The sequence below is a fragment of the Ursus maritimus genome, unplaced genomic scaffold (assembly GCF_017311325.1).
Source record: "Ursus maritimus isolate PB19 unplaced genomic scaffold, ASM1731132v1 scaffold_16, whole genome shotgun sequence".
NCBI lineage: Eukaryota > Metazoa > Chordata > Mammalia > Carnivora > Ursidae > Ursus > Ursus maritimus.
The window spans coordinates 10,539,681-10,561,497 of NW_024424008.1; the positions used below are offsets into that span (position 1 = coordinate 10,539,681).

Sequence of the window (21,817 nt, forward strand, 5' to 3'; positions counted from 1 at the left end):
TTTGTGGGAAAACTAATATAGATGAATGTGCCCTAAGCCACCATTCTCAAACTTTTTGGTCTCAAGACTCCTTTATACTCTTAAAAATTATTAAGACCTCAAAGAACTTAGCATATATCTGTTGTTGATGCCTAGGCTAATAAAAGACAGATGGATTCTCACATTTATTTCTGCAATCAATCTGTTGTGATACCACAAATCTTAGAGACTCTGGAAAGCTCTGCTATACAGTTATGAGAAAATGAGAGTGAAAAAGAGAGATAACAGTTTAGTAGTATTATGAAAATATTTTTGATTTCACAGACTCTGAAGTGTTCTCAGAAATTCTCATGGTTTCCTGAACTGTGCTTTGAGAACATTTTGTCTAAGACTTTTTAGCTCCAATGTGATCTAAAGAAAATTGCTTCCTTGAGTATGTCATTTACAAATTAATCTGTCATTCTGAAATGAATCTTTAACATTGCCCATCATTGTCTTTGTAAAGACCCATAAATAGGAATGTGTGTGCTTGCAAATAGATGAAACTGTCTCTGATTTTCAAAACAGATACATGTTGTATGAAAACACTAAAATCGAACTAAAACTGATCCATTGGGGATACACATGTGACATTAACTAGGAGTAAACAAATAAATAGAACACAGAAACGCATTAGAAGATACTTAGGGAAGATTAAGGTCTTTGAGCTCTTGTGTTAGATGCATGGAAAGGAAGCAGAACCAGATCCCACTTGGGCAGGTTTGTTTACTCTACTCATCAGAAATTAGAGCCAACCATCCTGGTTTTGAATGACTTGATACATTTCTGTAAATGGGCCAGTTTCTGCACATGGACCATAACACAAACACACTGTACACATGCCTTCCTGTATTAGTTTAGTATTTAGATTAACTTGTACCCTTGGTTCTTTGATTCTAGAAGATATTTCCCAATTTGAACGTATGCCCTGGAATAGAGCAGATTAGCCCTCTAAGTAGGCATATCTCTGTGTTCTGTGAAAAGTTGTTTTCCTTTTCTTGTTTTTTGTTCTTTTTTTTTTTCTCTCTGCCCAGGTAGAATTCAGTTTGCATATTTTATGGAGAAATTCAAGTTATGAAGATTGAACACTTCTTTTTGGGAAAAGATTGCTTCCTAAGATTTTACGTATTTTTTTCTCTCAATGATGTAAAAACACACTCACGTGTCATGACCACACTACTGAATTACTAAAGAAACCCAAATTGTTTCTTGATTCCTTTTTCTTTAATGATAAACAACCTCACTGACTTTGGTCTTTGTTTTTACAGTGGATTAACAGGGCAGAATGGCTCTTACCCCCATTAGACCCAAGCTCTTAGAAAGCAGACACCCTTTCTCATTCATTTAGAAGCACATAGTATGCCCTTCATAAATGTTTGCTTTGTTCAAGAAAATTGCTTAGGAATGTTTCATATTTCATAGAGTTTTCCAGTCAAATATAATAATGATGATTGGGAATAAGCTTTTGTGCTTGTTTTCTTGGCTTGAATGTCTTTAACAGATGATCGTGCCATCTGTTTAGAATCAGTATTTCAGTGATGAGGAAGAAAGCATTTTGGGTGAGAAACGATAGCTGTAAAGTACTTTCCACACAACTGCCAAGTCATTTTTCCATTTCCATTTTCCTTGCTTCAGCAAGGCCGTACCGTTACTCATCTCCCTGAGTGCTCTTGTTTCGTCATTATCTGTGAGTCAGATAGAGATGCTGACTTCCATCTTTTAAAGTTTTTCACCCCCTTGGTAAACCTATTTAGTTTACTTAATGAAAATATTTTTTTTCTCATTACAGTTTGAATTAGTATATGTTTTAGGAAGGAGACAAGAATTTACTAGGTACAGCCAAATATTACTGTTTGGTCAAGATTTATGGCATGGAAAATCATGTAAAGTATATTATTGACACTTGATAAAGACCAGGAGAGAAGGGCACACACATTCATAGGGCAGTAGTTGTGTGTGAATGCAAACATGTGCAAGCATATATATGTTTGTTGCGGGGGAAGGATTTCAGATTTTATCTGGAGGCAAATTCTGGCCTCCAAAGCTCTTTGGATTAAAAGAGAGTCTGAGTAAAATTTAGAGTGTGGTTTCATAGGTTTGGTAGGAAGTATTTTAATGGAAAGATAAGTTAACAAACTTCTTTAGCAAACTTCATTGTATCTCTGGTTGAATGTGTCTGGGTTTTGTTTTATCAAATGAACATTCAGTAAAATTGACTCTTTTGAGGTATAGTTCTTTCACTTTTTAAAAAATAAGCTTTATTTTTTAGAGTAGTTTTAGGTTTACAGAAAAATTGTACAGAAAGTTACTTCCTCTCTTCTCCTCCCCGTTTCTTTTGTTCTTAACATCCTATATCAGAGTAATAAATGTGTTACAATTCTTGAATTAATATTGGTACAATATTAACTTAAGTCTGTAGCTTACATTAGGATTTGCTCCCTGTTGTACAATTCTCTAGGTTTTGACAAATACTGCAATGGTGGGTACATATCACTGTGTGTCATGCAGTGTAATTACACTGGCCTAAAAATCCCCTAGGATGAGTCTACCTTTTCATCCTTTTCCACCTTTCTTAGAACCCCTGGCAGGCATTGATCTTTTTATTGTCTCCATTGTTTTGCCTTTTTCAGGAACGTCATATAGTATGTAGCCTTTTCAGATTGGCTTCTTTTACTTAGCAAAATGCATTTAAGGTTCCTCCATGACTTTTCATAGCTCCATAACTCATTTCTTTTTATTGCTGAATAGTACTCCATTGTATAGATATGCCACAGTTTGTTTAACTGTTGTATTGGTTGCTTCCAAGTTTTGGCAATTATGAATAAAGCTGCTATAGACATTCATGTGTAGGTTTCTGTGTGGACATAAGTTTTCAACTCATCTGGATAAATTTTCAGGAGCATGAATGCTGGGTCATATAGTAAGCCTATGTTTAGTTTTGTGAGAAACTGCCAGATCATCTTTTAAAGTGGCCGTATCATTTTGCTTTGCAACCAACAATGAATGACAGTTCCTGTTGGTCCACATCCTTGCCAGCATTTAGTATTGTCAGTGTTTTGGATTTTAACTATTCTAGTAAATATATGTAGTATGGCACTGTTGTTTTAATTTGCAGTTCCCTGATGACATATGATGTTGAGCATCTTTTCATATGCATGTTTGCCTTCTTTGATGAGGTGACAGTTCAGATCTTTTGCCCATTTTTTAATTGGGTTGTTTGTTTACTTATTGTTGAGCTTTTAGGGTTTTTGTGTATATTTTGGATATCATTCCTTTATCAAGTAAGCGGTTCTCAAATATTTTCTCCCAGTTTGTAGCTTATCTTTTCATTCTTTTAATAGTGGTTTTGCAGAACAGCAGTTTTAATTTTAATGAAGGCCAACTTAGATTCTTCTTTCATGATCATGCATATGATGTTGTATATAAAGTCATCTCCAAGCCTAAAGTCACCTAAATTTTCTAGTGTTATCTTCTAGGATTTGTATGATAATTTTTTTAATAATAATATTTTTTATTATATTATGTTAGTCACCGTACAGTACATCCCTAGTTTTTGATGTAAAGTTCCATGATTCATTACTTGCGTATAACACCCAGTGCACCATGCAATACGTGCCCTCCTTACTACCCATCACCAGCCTATCCCATTCCCCCCCACCGAAGCCCTCAGTTTGTTTCCCAGAGTCCATAGTCTCTCATGGTTCATTCCCCCTTCTGTTTAGCCCCCTTTTCTTCTTCCCTTTCTTCTCCTACTGATCTTCCTACTTCTTATGTTCCATAAATGAGTGAAACCATATGATAAATGAGTGAAACCATATGTGTATGATAATTTTTTTAAAAGATTTTATTTATTTATTCGAGAGAGAGAATGGAGCAGAGGGCGAGGGACAAGCAGACTCCAGGCTGAGTGCAGAGCCTGATGCAGGGCTCAATCCCATGACCCTGAGATCATGACCTGAGCTGAAATCAAGAGTCCGACACTTAACCTATTGAGCCACCCAGGCATCCCATATATGATAATTTTTTATTTCACATTAGTTCTGTGATCCATTTTGAGTTAATTTTTATGAAAGGTATAAGGTCTGTATCTAAATATTCTGTTTCATTTAGTTTTGTTTGTATGCAGCTGTCCAGTAGTTACAGCACCATTTGGTGTAAAGGCTGTCCTTTTTCCATTGAATTGCTTTTGTTCCTTTGACAAAGATCAGTTGACTGTATTTGTGTGTGTGTTTCTGGGATATCTATTTCTGTTCCATTGATTTATTTGTCTATTCTGTGTCCATATCAAACTGTCTTGATTATTGTAGCTTTATGGTTAAGTTCTAGCATTAGATAGTGTCAGTCTTCTAACTTTGTTCTTTTTCAGTGTTGAGCTATTCTGGGTTTTTTGCCTTCCTTTTTTTTTTTTTTTTTAAGATTTTATTTATTTATTCGACAGAGATAGAGACAGCCAGCGAGAGAGGGAACACAAGCAGGGGGAGTGGGAGAGGAAGAAGCAGGCTCCCAGAGGAGGAGCCTGATGTGGGGCTCGATCCCATAATGCCGGGATCATGCCCTGAGCCGAAGGCAGACGCCTAACCGCTGTGCCACCCAGACGCCCCTTTTTTGCCTTCCTATATAAACTTTACAATCAGTTTGTCGGTATCAACAAAATAACTTGCTGGGATTTCACTGGATATGTAGGTCAAGTTGGGAAAAAGTGACGTCTTAAAAATTTTGTCTTCCTATCCATGAATATGGACATTCATTTATTTGGATCTCCTTTGACGTCTTTCATCAGTTTTTCAGTTTTCTTCATTTAGTCTTGTACATATTTTGTTAGTTTTATACCTAAGTATTTCATTTTTTTATTCTACCGTAATGTTGTGTTTTAGATTTCATATTCTAATTGTTCCTTGCTGTTACATAAGAAAGAAGTGGACTTTTTTGTGTTAACCCCGGATTGTGCAACCTTGCTATAATCACTTATTATTTCCAGGAGGCTTTGGATTTTGTTTTGTTTCTTGATGGGGGTTGATTCTTTGCGATTTTCTACATAGATAATCAAATCATCTGTAAACAGAGATGACTTTATTTCTTTTTTCCCAGTCTGATAGTTTTTATTTCCTTTTCTTGCTGTATTGCATAATTAGGATTTTCAGTACATGTTTCATAGAGTTGTGAAATGAACCTCCTTGTCTTGTTCTCCAGTGTAGGGAGAAAGCATCTGGTTTCCCACCATTAAGTATAGATGATCCCCTATATAAGATTTGACTTTATGATGGTATGAAAGTGAAAAACATTCAGTTTTGATCTTTTCCCAGACTAGCAATATATGGTATGATGCCTGGCAGCAGTAACAAACCAGTTGTCAATCAGCCACATGATCATGAAGGGAAACAACTGATACACTTATAACCGTTCTGTACCCGTGCAGCCATCCTGTTTTTCACGTTTCAGTACAGTATTCAATAAATTACATGACAGTTAACACTTTATTATAAAATGGGTTTGTGTTAGATGATTTTGCCCAACTGTAGATTAATGTAAGTGTTCTGAGCACATGTAAGGTAGGCTAAGCTATGGTGTTCAGTAGGTTAGGTGTATTAAATGTATTTCAACTTACAATATTTTTAACTTATAATGGGTTTATTGGGACATAATCCCATCATAAGTTGAGGAAGGATCTGTATGATGTTAGCTGTAGGTTTTCTGGCAAATATTCTTTACAAGTTGAGGAAGTTTTCCTTTATTCTTAGCTTGCTGAGAATAAAGGAGTTTTTAATCATGAATGGGTGTTGAATTTTGTCATATGCTTTTTTGGCACATATCGATACGATTATATGACTTTTCTTTTTTGCCTCGTTGATAGGGTGAATTTCATTCATTACTGAATGTTCAACCTGCTTGTGTACCTGGAATAAATTCCATTTGGCTATGGCATATAATTCTTCTTATACATTATTGGATTTGATTTGCTACTATTTTGTTGATGAATTTGCATCTGTGTTTATGAGAGATTGGTCTGTAATTTTCCTTTCTAGTAATGTCTTTGTTTGATTTTGGTATTAGGGTGATGTTGGCCTCCTAGAATGAGTTAGGAAGTTCTTCAATATTTTGGAAGGGAGTTTAAAGAATTAGTTTTATATATTTATATGTTTGGTAAAATTCACCAGTGAAACCATTTGGGCCTGGTATTTTCCACTTTAAAAGGCTATTAGTTATTGATTTAATTATTTCAAATATAGGCCCTTTCAGATTATTTCTCCTATTGTGAGTTTTAGTAGATTGTCTTTCAAGGAATTGGTCCATTTCATCTAAGTTACCAAATCCGTGGCCATAGAGTTGTTTATAGTATTCTTTAATTATTCTTTTAATGTCCATGGGATCAGTTGTGATGGCTCCTCTTTCATTCCTCATACTAGTAATTTCTGTCTTTCTCTTTTTCTTGGTTAGCCTGGCTAGAATTTTATCAAAGTTACTGGCCTTTTAAAAAACCCAACCTTTGGTTTTATTTGTGATTTTCTCCATTTAATTTATTCTCTTTGGGGTTCATTAACTTCTTGAATTTGTAGATGTATTTCTTTGCCTAATTTGGGAAGTTTTTCATCATTATTTCTGTGAGTACTTTTTCACTTCTGCTATATTCCTCCCCCCCCCCGCCCCGCCCCGTACTGGATGATACAAATATTAGATCTTTTTATATAGTTCTACAGATCCTGAGGCTGGTTTTTTTTTTTTTTTTTTTCACAGTCTATTTTCTCTCTCTTGTTTAGATTGGGTAGTTGCTATTGTTCTGTTTTCCAGCTTAAAGATTCTTTTCTCTGTCTTCTACATTCTGCTGTTGAGCTCATTCACTAAGTTTTTTTATTCCAGTTATTTTCAGCTCTAAAATTTCCACTTTTTTTTTTTAACTGGAGGGGATTATGCTAAGTGAAATAAAATTTCTATCTGATTCTTCTTTATATTTCAATTTCTTGACTGAGACTTTCTATTTCTTTACCAAGATGTACTATTTTTTCATTTGTTTCAAGGATGTTCTTAATTGTTATTGAAGCACTTTTATGATAGCTGCTCCTAGGTCTTTGTCAGATAATTGTAACATGTCTGTCATCTCAGTATTGGTATCTCTCTCGCTCTCTCTCTCCCTCTCTTTTTTTTAAGATTTTATTTATTTATTTATTTGAGAGAGAGAGAGAGCACAAACAGGGGCGAGGGAGAGGGAGAAGAAGGCTCCCTGCTCAGACATGGGGCTTGATCCCAGCACCCTGGGATCATGACCTGAGCTGAGGGCAGATGCTTAGTATTGGTATCTCTTAATTATCCTTTTTCATTTACATTGACATATTTCTGGTTCTTCTTATGATGAGTGATTTTTGATTGAAACTTGCACATTTTGGGTATTACGTTATGAGCCTCTAGATCTCATTTAAACCTGTTTAATCTGGCTTTTTCTGACACCTCTTTCTCTGATAGGGAAGGGAGAGATGCTATCTCATTACTGCCAGGTGGGTATAAAAGTCCAGGTTCCTCAAGCAGCTTCCATTGACACCCAAGTGGCAGGAGTGTGGTGGAGGAGGGCGTCCTTACTTTTGACCAGGACTGGGAGGTCTAGCTCTCCACTAGGCCTCCACTACTACTGACCTGGCTAAGAGGTGTAGGAATACTTTGATTTTGTTCCAAACATGGCCTCCATTGATAGCATGCTGAATTGGCTGGCCTCATTAGCACTATGTAGTAAGGAAAGTTCTCACTTAAGCCTTCTCTGATAGCACCCAGAAGGGAGAGAGAAGATTATCTCATTATTGCTATAAATCCAGGCTCCCCTTGTGGTGTCCACTGATGATACTGTGGTTGGTTACCAGCTGGAAGGGGTGAAAGCCCCAGGTCCCTGCTTGACTTTCTCTGAAATCTGTGAGATATTCGATCACCTTGGTTCACTTTGGCAAGGATGGAAATCACTTTCGTTTCTATGGATTTGCCTAATATGGACATTTCTCTATATATGGAGTTTGTGGCCTTTTAAAACTGGCTTCTTTCACTTAGTGTATAGTGTTTTCTTTTCCTTTTTTAAAGATTTTATTTATTTATTTTAGAGAGAGTGAGAGAGAGAGCACAAGCAGGGGGAGCAGCTGAAGGAGAGGGGGAAGCGGGGACTCGACACGGGGCTGAATCCTAGGGCCCTGGGATCATGACCTGAGTCAAAGGCAGATGCTTAACTGACTGAGTCACCCAGGTGCCCCAGTATAATGTTTTCAAGGTTCATCCATATTGTAGCATTCAGGAGTACTTCATTTCTTTTACTGCTAGATAATATTCCGTTGTGTGGATGTACCACATTTTGTTTCTGTTTATCAAGATGATGGACATTTGCATTGATTCCACCGTTTGGCTATTATAAATAATGCTGTTACGAAAATTCACATTCAGGTTTTTGTATGGACATGTTTTCAGTTCTCTTGGGGGTGTACTTAGCAGAATTGCTGGGTCCTGTGGTATCTCTGTGTTTAAGTTTTTGAGAACTCCATTTCTAAAAGATTAATTTTTGTCTTAATTGTATTGTGATCTCAGGAAAGAGACCTGAGATACTTTGTAGTATTCTGGGTTTCTTAGAAAGAACTGTCCCCAGACTTCAGGTTTATTCTTTGCTTATATCTGTATTCTTTCCATTAAAATGGCAGGTGCTGATAATTAAGTTCCTCAAGAGATCTATAAATAGATGGATATTAAAGTGCTTTACACTGTTATTCATTTGGAGACACTGTGAATGTATAATTATTCATAGTCATGACTTTCATAGTCATAAATTTACCTGTGCTTTTTAATTATTTAGAGAAAACAAAGTGAGTGCTTGCAATTAAAAATTTTGGTGCTTCGAAATGAACTGGAAAGACAGAAGAAAGCTTTGGGACGGGAGGTGGCATTACTGCATAAGCAACAAATTGCATTACAGGACAAAGGTGAGTAAAAATACCATACGAACAGTTTAATCTCTACATTCAGTTTTCCTTTTTCCTTCTCCATAGGCTCAAATAGTCATCTTTGTACAAATATGCTGATATGATTTTTAAAATTTTTTGGAAGTATTTTGAAGGTGGTACATACAGAAAGGTATATAAAGACACACACACACACACACACACACACACACACACTATATTTCAAAATGAGCACTCTTACGTAGGCAACATGTCCACTGGGAAACGGGGCATTACAAGGAGCCCAGAACCTCAAAAGCTTCCTCGTGTTCTCTTCTGTTTCGAACATCTTGAGCCAGACTAACCACTCACAACCTTGACTTATTACCCCAAAATTGGTTTTGCTTCATCTTAAACTTTATGCAAGTAGGATCATGTAATATGTACATTTTATATGCTGGCTTCTGTTCAACATTTTCTTTGTAAGTTTCATCCTAACCTGCATGTACTGTAGTCTTAGTTCATTCTTACTGCCAGTAGTATTCCACTGTGCAAATATAAATATGAGTTTATTTATTCTGGCTTTTGGTAATTTCTAGTTCAGAACTATTAAATAATGCTTCCGTGAACTTTCTCATACATGCTTCTTAATGAAGATTTTTTTATGCATTTCTTTTGGATATAAACTTAGGAGCAGAATTACATAGTCACAAGATAGTCATATCTTCAGCTTTAGTAGATTGTGCCAGAAAGTTTTCCAAAGCACTCGTGCCCAGTTTGCCTCCTCTCCCCGCAGCATGTATCGGATCTCTTGTCCTGTTTCCTTGTTAGCACTTGGAACTGTCTTTTGTATTTTAGCCTTTCTAGTGGGTATGTTGTAGTATCTCCTTGCAGTTTTAAATTTGATAGCCCTGAAAACTAATGAAGTTGAACACTATTTCATGTTTCTTGCTGACTGGGATACACTCCTTTGTGTGGTACCTGTTGAAATCTTCCTGCCACAACCTTCCCACCTACACACACACACACACACACACACACACACACACATACATACACATACACACAACCCAACACACACCCTGGCTTTTATTTTTTTGGATAGTAGTTCTTTATATATTATAGATAAGGGTTCTTTGTTTGAAATATACATTTAAAAATGTATTCTCCCTTTCTGTGGCTTGCTAGTTCATTCTCTAATGATACCTTTACATGAACAGAAGTTCCATTTTATCAATCTTTCCTTTTATAGTTAAGATTTTTTATGTCCAGTTTAGGAAATATTTGCTGATTTTAATGTCATAAAGGTGTTATTCTGTATTTTTTAAGCACTTTACTATTTTACTTTTTACATTTATATTTGTAATTCATCAGGATTTGATTTTTTGTGTATGATATCAGATAAGATTCATTTTTGTCATACAAATAGTCAGTTGACCCAGTACCATTTAGTGAAAACTTCTCCCTTGCACTGCGGGTTCACTTTTGTCATGAACTGGTGGCCGTGTACTTATGTCTGTTACAGGACCCTCTGCTCTGGGATCTGTTTGCCTGTTCCTTAGCTGTTATCTCACTGTTTTAATTTCTCTCGTGTTCTAATTGGTCTTCGTATCTGTTAAAGTTCTTCCGCTTAGTTGTTCTTTTTCAAGATCACCTTTCTTCATTAGCAAGGATGGAAGTCTGCTTTTTTGTTTTTATGGTTGTGCCTGTTCTGTACATTTCATATAAATAGAGTCTGTGGCCATTAGCATGACCAATAACCGGCTTATTCTTGTCCTTTTGCATTTGCATATGGTTCTACACAGAAAAGAAAATCTGGCTAGTATTTTGATTGGGACTACATTTAATATATTTATCAATACAATTGGGGGTAATGGACATCTCTACAATATTGAGTCTTCTAACCCAAGAAAATGGTATATGCCTTTGTTTATTAAATCTTCTTTACAAAACATGATTGAAATAAACTAATTGTTAGTACATGGATGTTTCCCATGTTTTATTGAATTTATTTCTATTTTTTTATGTTTTATGATACTATTGTAAATATGTTTAAATTTTATCTTCTACTTTTTGCTGATATATAGAAATACAATTGATTGTTTTAAAGTGGTATTGATTTTTATTATATGTGCAAATTCCTACATCACATCCTGACTCAACATGACTTATGAACGCCTCCCATGACCCACGTCAATCTGAATGTTTCAGCTATAAAGAACTTCTTTTAGTTTCTTAAATATGTTTCAGTCTGTCTTGCCTGCATTTAAGCCTCTGTTTAAATGTTACTCTATCCAGGAAATTTTGCACTGGCTCCCTTTCCCTTCTCCTACCTTGCCCCCTTGGTTAGGTGTACTACTGTGTGTTTCCATAGCATTCTGTGTTTTTCCATTATAGCATTGTAATTATTAGTTTATCCCCTCCTCTAGACACTAAGATATCTGAGGGAAGACATTGCCCATGTACTGTGTTAAATACTCTTCTAATCTTAGGGCATGGTACAGTGCCTGGGCTGTAGTAAGCATTGAATGAATATTTACTGAATGAATATATCATATTCATGGTTATCAGTCTAATGTCATGGGCATCATTGCTAAAGAATAAAGACTTCTGTAGCTTCTAGCTTAGCATTCATTGGGGAAAACGAATACTCTCATGTGAAACACTGTAGAAGAAAAACACTATATATTGCTTGGCAGTGATTGTTAAAACTATCTGCACTGCAACACACCTTGCATATTGATTTTTAGACAGTGTCTGATGGGATAATGCCACATAAAGTCATGAGACATTGTGAGCAAAGTCCATTTCCAGAGTCTCTGTTGAGTGACTCCAAATAACTAGATAGCTGTGTACATACAAGACCTGCTTTAAGAGGTCTTCTCTTCTGTGAAAAGACACATTTCTTATGGTGCTTTGGAATTTTTATTATACTCAAATTGCCTGCTACTTGTAACATGTATTTCTGCATATCTTTTTTTAAGGTCATCAGTTTTTAAAAATGAGAACACTATAGGGTTTGAGAGGGGTTCAGGGCATTTGCCATTTTCTAAAAAGAGAATTAATAATACTAAAAGCTATAATGTTTCAGTTACCATACTTATCACTATATAGATATGATGTTATTTAATCACAACAATAATTCCATGAGGAAGTACTACTATTATTGACACTTTGCAGTTGAGGAAACTCTAGGTCAGGATCAGAGACATTAAATACCTTTCTTAAATTCACACAGGTAGTGCCAGGTGATGTTGGGATTAAAATCCGTTGATTCCAAAACTCTAATTCAGTGTATAATACTACATTTTACCGGAGGTATGCTGTGTAAAGCCCGTGGAATGTATGTTATTAATAGCGTATGGTAAAAAGATAAGGAGATATAGTTTTCCCCTTATGTTCCCAATTGTTTTTCTTACAATGATAGAGTGAAGTCCCAGGAAGTAGATCATCAGCCTGTAAACAGGTGAAATTATAAACGGTGATTTCTATCCCATTTAAAAGACTGAGTGTAATAATAATTGCTCATGTTTGTAGAATACTCATTACTGTGAGGCAGTGTCTTGTGTTTTCTATTCTTTCTTTCTTTCTTTCTCTCTTTCTTTCTTTCTTTCTTTCTTTTTTTAAGATTTTACTTCTTTATTTGACAGAGAGAGCACAAGCAGGGAAAGCGGCAAGGAAAGGGATAGGGAGAAGCAGGCTCTCTACTGAGTAAGGGCCTGCTGGTATTGGTAACATGAAGGGGGAAAATGTGTTTGTCACCTGTGCTTGTAGCTTTGATTTAGCATGTTCACTAATCGTTTGTGAAATGATTTGCTAATGTGAGTATTACTAATGGCATCTTAAATATTATGACTTCTCTTTGGAACTTGGTGCTTATCTAGGCACTTGGTTCTCAGCCCAAGAGTTCAGTAGGATACAAAGTCAGTAATATATGATATTTAATCTTTGCTACTGATTCTTCTGAATGATCATAAAAGAATTATTTAGCTTCTGCGTCTTTTTACACATATGTGTAGTAAGGATAGCAGCTCATAATAGTGCCATAGGGATTAATTTGTGTAAACATTTGGAAGAAGCCAGGCATCTATTATATATTTTATATTTTTGTTTATAAAACTTTATTACAGTAGGATGATATCTTGGAAAGAGGCAAGAAGATAATTTCTATCCGTGCTGCTGACTTGCTGAGTGGCCACATACTCTGAGGGGCCTCATTACTCCACACCTATAAGTTTCCCCTTCCCACACCTCAAAGGCAGCGGAGTTCAATTTGTCTACAGCAACTTCCAGCTGGGTCATGAGCTGATCTCTTCAGTATTAATGTTTATTAACGTATGCATTTTCATTGTTGGCAGATATTAGTAGTTTAACTTATGATGTTAATAAAAAACAGATTTCCCCTCATCAGTGTCTCAAATCAAATAATCTTCCCATTAATTAATTATATGTTGGTTTACAGGGTCTGTTGCCTTAACTCAACCCCCAAATCTTTGAGAAGCAACACTCTATCTAAATTAGTTTGCTTGAAATTTGGTTTAGAAAATGGTATGAAACATTGGTCTTAAGGAAATGTGTTTAGGTTATAACCTAAACACATTTTATAAATGTTGATAAAATCTAAGAACTCTTCAGTGGTAGCCTGGAGAGTGGTACGAACTTTATAAAAGCACAGTTCTCTAAGCTTTGTAGGAAGGGGCTGTTTTTTAATGAAGTTAGTTTTCTTGATAGTAACAATAACGTATATGAGGTACTTTACAGTTAGAAAGTGCTTGCACAGAGATTATCGTATTTGATCTTTACAGTATCCCTGAGAGCTAGGTATGGCAAATATTGTTATCTTCATTTTATATATGAGACACGGAGAAGATAAGTGACTTGGGCCAGGTATGAACAGATAGTTAGGAGCAAAGTTGGGAAGTGAACCTGGACCTTTTGTCTCTAAAATCTGTGCTTTTGTCACATTCCATATTATCTAAAACCTTACAAAATACATTCTAAACCCTACATAAATCCTAAAAAGTGGGTAACTTTTATTGAAATCCCATAACATGCTAGATACATCACTTACGGTATATCATCTAGTTCTTCAAAGAGTCCTAAGAGAATAATTTTTACCCCCTTTTTCCAGATGAGAAAAATTGGGCCTCAGAGACATTCCGCACAAATAATAACAGATCCAAATTCAAATTTAGGTTTCTCTGACTCCAACACCTGTCTTGTTTCCACTAAACAGAATATTGTTGCTTTCTATAGTACGTGCCCAACAGAAAAATTGACTGATGATTTGCTAATTTTCCATTTGGCCCGTGGACTGTTAGATAAAGAACTTTGTTCTACTCTATTCCTTTTTATTACAGGATAGGTGAAGTGATTTTGTCCCAAAGATGTCTTTGATTTGGCTGCATCTTAATTTATTAAGAGATCTGGATTAAAGATCTGCCATTCTCTCAATTTGTCCTGAGACAAGTCATTCACCTTTTTGGTCTTATCTCCTCTTCACAAACAAAAAATTTTGAATTCTACAATCCAGATTTCTTACATCTCTAATATTCTAGTTATCTCAGAAGGATAAGATTGGCAAAAAGGAGAAGGGATCTGTTAATCTTCTTTATGAATCTCTTTATCTTTCCAAGTTTGATGCCAACAATGTATTTCCCAGCAATGAAAGGTACAAAAATAGAGAGATTCTCTGACCCCATGTGTGTCTGTGTGTCTATAGATGTTGTTTACTAACTGGAAAGCCACGTGGTGAGACCTTCTGTTTTAAAGATGGTTAGTTCATTTTGGTAAGCAAGAGCAAATACAAGCACGTTCTTTTAGTGCTGTAGTGTGTAGAAGTCATCTATGTCAGTTTTCATTGCTTAGATTTAGGGGGGGAAATCCTCTTGGTAATTTCAGCAAATAGACAGTTTTGATCCTTTATTGCCAAAAATAAGAAATGTTTTATATGAAGTTCCCATCAATTATGATCATTTCTTATTGTCATTTTGTAATAAATTTGAGTAAGATGAACTATGTATCTAGTTCTATTCAATTAGCTTCTTTTTGGTCGGTAAAATACTGTGCTCTTTTTTAATAAAAGAGGAATCACGCAATATAACTAAATTGAGGCTTAGTTTCTATTTAAAGGTCGTAGATTTCTATTTGAATTTATAGACATTATTAAGCATTATGTAACAATTTTCCCTTCTTACATCAGAAGGTCACAAATTGAAAAATTACCTTACTGATTTTATAATTCAAGATGTATTTATTTGAAATGATGGCAGAATGTAAATTTTGTTAGCCTGTGTGTATATTCTGATTTTTTTATAGCTGTCTGACAGAAATTCCTAAACAGACTTCCTTAAAAATTATTAATATCTGCCTTTCAAAAACTTCTGAACCCGAGGACAGTTTTTCCCTAGGGTTTATGCTATTAAAGTTTCTTTACTTTGAGCTGTTGACATTGTATGCAGTGTGTGAAAGCAGACAGTTCGGCAGTGGGGAGGACAAATGTGGGTCCTGAGTAAACTTCAGATTTTCTTTTCAGAATGATTCTGTTTCCATATATTTGTAATGATTTATTTCAGTAATGTCTTAACTGGATTGTAGGGAAGGTAAACTGTCATATTTTAATCTCCCTCTTTTGCAATGGGAGCTATAGATAAGCAGAAATAAGCCACCTGACAGAATTTTCTTTGGCTTGCCATCATTTTTTTCTCCACTTCCAAAAAGCTAGATGTGGCATTTACAAAAAATACATTTGCAGTTAGATGGTTCAACATAGAAATAAGAAGCGGTCAGAAGGCATGTAAAGGAAATAGAAAGAACATTGGGCTTGTGTGTTTGTGTGTGTGCACCTTCGTCAAGCCCTTTATTCATCGTTTATGGAACACCTATAAAGCCCCCAGCACCACGTAAGATGTTAGAAACATAACAACAGGTGTGATAAGTATATGACACAGCTATTTCGAAGGTGTTATAGGAGCACAGAGGATAAGTGTCTGAAAGTTAACACCAGATAAAGGTGACACTTAGGCTGAGTCTAGAAAAATACCTGATGTATAGCTAGGGGGAGAAGGTGAGACTTTCCAGATAGAGGGAACACTATACAGAAGCACAGAGGTAGGTTAGAAAATTGCAGGTAATTCTAGCAAAGCTACAACTAAGGATATTTAAATATAAGAGTCCATAGCAGAGGCCAGAGGGGTAAAGAATGACCTAATCATGAAGGAAGTTTTTGTTGAAAGGTCTGGGATCTACTGAAATAACTTAAACAAATTCCTCAAAGATAAAAAGTAGATGGGACCATATAGATGACTACAATACAGAATGGGGATTAAATATATATTTTAGAAAGTTCTCTTTGATGAGTTGAGGCTAGAGAACTGTTAGGGCGTTATTACAATAATCTAAGCCTTCCGTAATTAAAATTGAAACAGATTGGCAATGTAAAGGGAGGAGGGTGTGTGTAGGTTCAAGAAATATTTCGATGATAGACTCTACTGTTAATGGCTTGGTGGGTTTGAGGAGAGAGGGAGAGAAGGACTTAGGATGGTTTCCAATTTCTATTTTTGACAACTGGCCAGAAGATTAAACCAAGACAAATGCTGGAGGAAAAGCAGATTGGGGTAAAGAGAAAAAAAGGGAGAATTAATTAAGACTTCCAATTTTGGATACTTACCTAGTACGTAAGACAGGAAACAAGAAACCAAATAAAGTAAATATTGGGTTGTGACAAGTACTAAAAACAAGCTGTGGTGATAGATGATAACTGTGGGAGACCATTTCTACAGAGATTGCTCAGAAAAGGTTTGCCTTAGGAGCTCAGCCTTGAAGATAAGAATTGCTGGAAATTGGACTGTGGAACAGAAGAGAGGGCACTGTAGCTACAACATAATTTTTTAGGAAGAGAACAGTGTGACTGACATGGGTTGGAATGAAAAGGAATTCAGAGTTTGTAAAATGAAGTTGTTTGCCTTACCCACTGACCAGGAGAAGAAGGCTAAGAAAATGGCCCAGGGGCAGGTTTACACATTAGGCAGTGGGTAGGACTGTGAAGGAATCCAATTATTTCAGGACGGTACAAGCTGAGACAATTATATTTGATTTAGAGGAGGTTTAAGGATTAAGGGGAATGTGTGGAGTAGTCAGCTCCAAGACTGGGAAAGCAAACTAATGAGGGAATGAGAGTAGGATTTCTGGACAGCGTGCCTAGTGGGGTCTGTGCTTGTGTTTTTAAAGTAGAATCAATCAGACTCGTCGTGTAATTTTCTCTACCCACTTAGAACTTCATGGGGACAGATTGAGAGAATAAAAATGTTGAACAAAAGTGAAATTAATGCCCATTTTACAGATGAGGAAAATGAAACTCAGAGAAGTTGAGACTTGGTTAGAGTCCTGAGAGTAGCATAAGTAGGATTTTACCCCAGATCTTTCTGCTTCCTAAGTACATGGCCTTTCCAGTATAGTACTGTGCCTCCCATAGGATCTGCCTATTGTATTGAAACACTAAAATGAGCACTGACCTTGTTAGCCATCAAGCCAGTTGTGTAGAATTACGAAAGGAATCCAGTGCTTCCCATTGCATGCTAGAAGGAAGTATATCAGTTCTTTCGGGAGAAAAAAATTTATTGGCACTAAATTCTGAGAGGAATTTAGCATGCAGTTTCTTATGTGCAATGTATTAAATATCATAATGAAATATAGTCAATTGCAATTTTGTGAAAGTTACAGCAAGAAATATCTGTTAACCCTTGAGAAGGGCAGCATCATAAATCATAGTACAGAAAAGGCAATTCTGCAGGGAAGGAAACTAAAATAGTTCAAGTATATTGCTTTTTTGTCATCTGACTTGATATAGAAAACCCAGAAGAATGACAGTTTATTGATTTTAACTGTAATTTTGACAGGAGCTGGCCATTGTCCAGTCTGAGACCAAACTCTCTGGTGAGAGAGAGCCCAAAGAGTCTGTGTTTTGTTTTGTTGATGGAAGCAAGATTCATATTCTTTAGCTATTAGATTTTCAGGAGACAGCATTGACATTTGGTTATTAAAATTAAAGTGTCTGACTTGAGTTCTTGCTGAACAGAGGGGCCATCTTCCTAAAAGAGTGGAATGTTAGTGTGTACATGGACAGGGCCAAACGTTTCACAAAGCAGTTTTGGAAAATGGTAAACCATTTGTTTACCTCTCCCTCTCGAGGATCCAGTGATATGATAGTAAAGATAACATGCATAAAGAATAAATCCGTGGTGGTGCATTTGTTCCCCCTCCCTCTCGAGGATCCAGTGATATGATAGTAAAGATAACATGCATAAAGAATAAATCCGTGGTGGCGGTGAAAATGAAAGAGGTACCATTGGAATAGCAGAAAATGTTGGCACAGTTCTCAAAGACACAACATAGATTGTTTTGATGCGTAAACCAGAGTAGAGGAACAACTGCAGCACGGAACACAAATAGAAAAGGTTTTTGGTACAGCTCTCAGAGACTTCGACTTGGAATTTCCAAGTATAGAAATCAGGAATGATGGAGCAATAATTAGGGTAGTTGGGCCTACTGGCTCATTTTCTTTTCTCTGTGAATTTGGAGTAACTTCCTATAATACTTGCTCCAACCGCTTTCTAAACATAATGATTCTTGACCTGGTTAGGTCCCATGGTACAACATTGAAAGGTGGAACAGAGCCTGACTGTGGACTTTTACAATTGACCTAGAGGGAAAACATGAAAGGCAGCTCTACTTAGAAGTGAAATGCCTAAGAGTAACACAGTCCCAAAGTAAAGTTCTCCTTACTTGACAGTTGTGGTGGTTTAAACGAAAAGGTACTACCTTCTTCCAGCATGGCATATATACTTGAAAGGAAAGCCTACTTTTCAATAGGACTTACCCACTTATATTGAGCTAGCATTTGGGAATAATGCCTTTCACATAAATGAATCTTTATAGCTTCAAAGGAAACCTACACTAGTTGCCTGTACTAATCAGTCTAATCACTTGTTCATGGCTTTTTTAAAAAAGATTTTATTTATTTATTAATTTGACAGAGAGATTGAGAAAGTGCACGCACAAGCAGGGAGAGCAGAGAGGGAGAGGGAGAAGCAGGCCCGTCTCGATCCCAGGACCTGGAGATCATGACCCTAGCTGATGGCAGACGCTTAACCGGCTGAGCCACCCAGGCACCCCTGTTCATTGTTTTGAAGGGGAAACCAAGGGTCATCAGGTATTTGAGGAAAACAGTATAAACTAGTCCAGGTTAACAAACAGAATAGCGGACCCAAAAGGAGCAGAAAATACAAAGAACAGAGAAAAACTTTTCAAAAAATCAAATTAGTATCCTCAGATTCGACTTCCAGCCCCTGCCTAGGATGTAAAAAGGTAGAAGGAACTTCATTTCCACCCTGACAACAAGAGAAAGCTGGATAATGTACAAAATCATAACTTTTCTTGAATCCATAGAACTAAGATTACAGGGCAACTAAGGAGCCTGAAACGGAAGAAAAGATGGGTGTGTCCAAGAAGAGACAGGGTGTGAGGACCGACTCACCAGTGGCAGAGCGTGGGGGGACGTTGGGCCACTGTCTAATAAGAAGGCAAAATAATTCCATCATAATTTTTAACAAATTGCTAGCCACTAAGTGTGTACTACTGTAAGACGATATGGCAGCTAGAAGGCAGTTCACACCTGCTTGCAGTTTATTCTGTGTGAACCTATACCGGATATTCCCAAGAAAGATCGGAGACAGGGTAGAAAATGTGGAAAGCCTCCCTTGGTGTGGTATAGGCCATGGAGGGTGGGGCGTGGATACTATTGCAAGAAAGCATAACTCTTCTCTAACAACAAAAGCATTAAGCCTCCAGAGGAGGAGCTGTAAGCCCTCCACTCCCCCGGGCACAGGTGAAGGACTGGAGGAAGCAAAAGGAAAAAATACTACCCTTGAGGGTGGGGCAGGAACAGTGTTGGACCTGGACTATTAGAAACCTCCTATCCCTAGGGGAGGGACAGTATCACTGAGAAAGCCCTACCTTGATACCTAAGGACACAGGGTCTGTTTAACTAAAACAAGATAAAAGAGAAACTCTACTCTTCTCCTTAGCCGGGCTGGAGAGCACAGAATAATAAGCCGCCGTAGTGCACCACTTGAGGACAGGCAAGAACCTCGGGAGTCACTCTTACTTAGGTGCAGTTCACAGGGAATACCTGAATCTGAGGGTGGAATAGGTTCACTGAGAAAAAGCCTCCAGCAAATCATCTCCACCGCCATCACCACCTCCAAAAAGGGGAATTAGAGGAAATTTGAAGAATGTGTTACACTGAAGGTAACAACAAAATGGCAGCAACAAAACCCAAACCCAGCCCAGTTCCTAATGGTATTGACTCAACTCCCAAATTAACAGTAGAAGAGGCATTCTCTTTTCTTTTCCTGTTGTCCTGTGTTCTCTGTTGCACACGATGTTGAATATTCGATCAAAATTTTTGAGACAAGGAAAAGGAAAAATGAAAAAACCTTCATTATTCCCCCCTCCCACCACCACCAACAAAATGTTATCAAGAAGAAATTAACTCAAAAGAAGAAAAAAAACTCAGCAGTGACTCAGACGTTAGGACTATCAGAGAGTTTAAAATAACTATGATTAATGTGCTTCAGGCTTTTGTGGTAAGGTGGGTAACAAGCATGAATAGATGGTAAATTTCAGCTGAGAGATGGAAACTATAAAAAAACCAGTCTAATGGATATGCTGTAAATAACACAGTAACAGATGAACAATGCCTTTGACAGACTCTTCAGTGTATGTGACACAACTAAGAAAAGAATAAGTGAACTTGACTATAGATCAATAGAAATTACCCAAAGTGAGGTGCAAAGAGACTCTTTCAGACAAAACTAAGATAATTCATTACCAGTAGTCCTATATTTGAAGAAATGTTAAAAGAAGTTTTTGGGGCACGTGGGTGGCACCTTGGTTAAGCTTCTGACCCGGTTTCAGCTCAAGCCGTAATCTCAGGGTCATGAGATCGAGCCCTGCGTCAGGCCCTGTGCTCAGTTTGGAGTCTGCTTGAGATTCTCTCTCTGTCTCCCTCTGCTCCTCCCTCTCTCACTCTCTCTCTCGCTCTCTCAAATAAATATATCTTTAAAAAGAAAAAGAAAAAGAAATTCAGCAGAAGAAAAAAAAATTCAGCAGAAGGAAAATGATACCAGACAGAAACTTGGCTCTACACACAAAAAATGAGATATCCAGAAATGGTTGAAGATATTATAAACACATTTTTTTCTTATTTGTAATTAGAAAAGACTATTTTCTAATGCAAAAATAGCAGTGTTTTAGAATTTATAACATGTGTAAAGTAAAATGTGTGAGGAATGTGAAGAGTGGGGAAGGAAAGAATTGGGAGTATGGTACTTTCAGGTTTTTATACTCGAAGTAGTATAATAATATTCGAAGGTGGACTTATTTATTGAAGTTATATACTACAAACTCTGGGGCGACAGCTAAAAATTTAAAACGGAGGTAAGACTAAGCCAGTAGTGAAGAAAGAGGGAATTGTAAAAAATATTCAATCCAAAAGGATAAGAAAAGAGTGATGAAGGAACAAAGAATAGGTGGAATACAGAAAACAACTAGCAAAATGGTAGATTTTAATCTAAACATCAATTATATAAAGTGTGAGCAGTCTAAATATCTCAGTTAAAAAAGTGAGATTGTTTAGATTTTATGTAAAAAAAAAAAACTCAACTAAATGCCATCTATAAGAAACCCACTTTTAATATAGAGGTTGATTGATTGATTGATTAAAGGTAAAAGAATAGGAATAGTACACCATGCAAATATGAATTAAAAGAAGGCCAGAGTGGCTATATTAATAAAGACAGATTTTGCATTATGGTGGATGGGTCAGTCACAAAAAGACATAA

At 36.6% G+C, this 21,817-nt stretch overlaps 1 protein-coding gene across 2 annotated transcripts in view; it reads left to right on the top strand.

Annotated features, from left to right (window-relative positions):
- UVRAG (UV radiation resistance associated) overlaps positions 1-21,817 on the top strand; it is a 294,465-nt gene that overhangs the window by 140,543 nt on the left and 132,105 nt on the right. For both annotated transcript variants that reach the window (XM_040630863.1, XM_040630862.1), the window contains exon 8: positions 8,831-8,957. In XM_040630863.1, the coding sequence (XP_040486797.1) occupies positions 8,831-8,957 (127 nt within the window). The remainder of the gene's footprint in view (positions 1-8,830; positions 8,958-21,817) is intronic.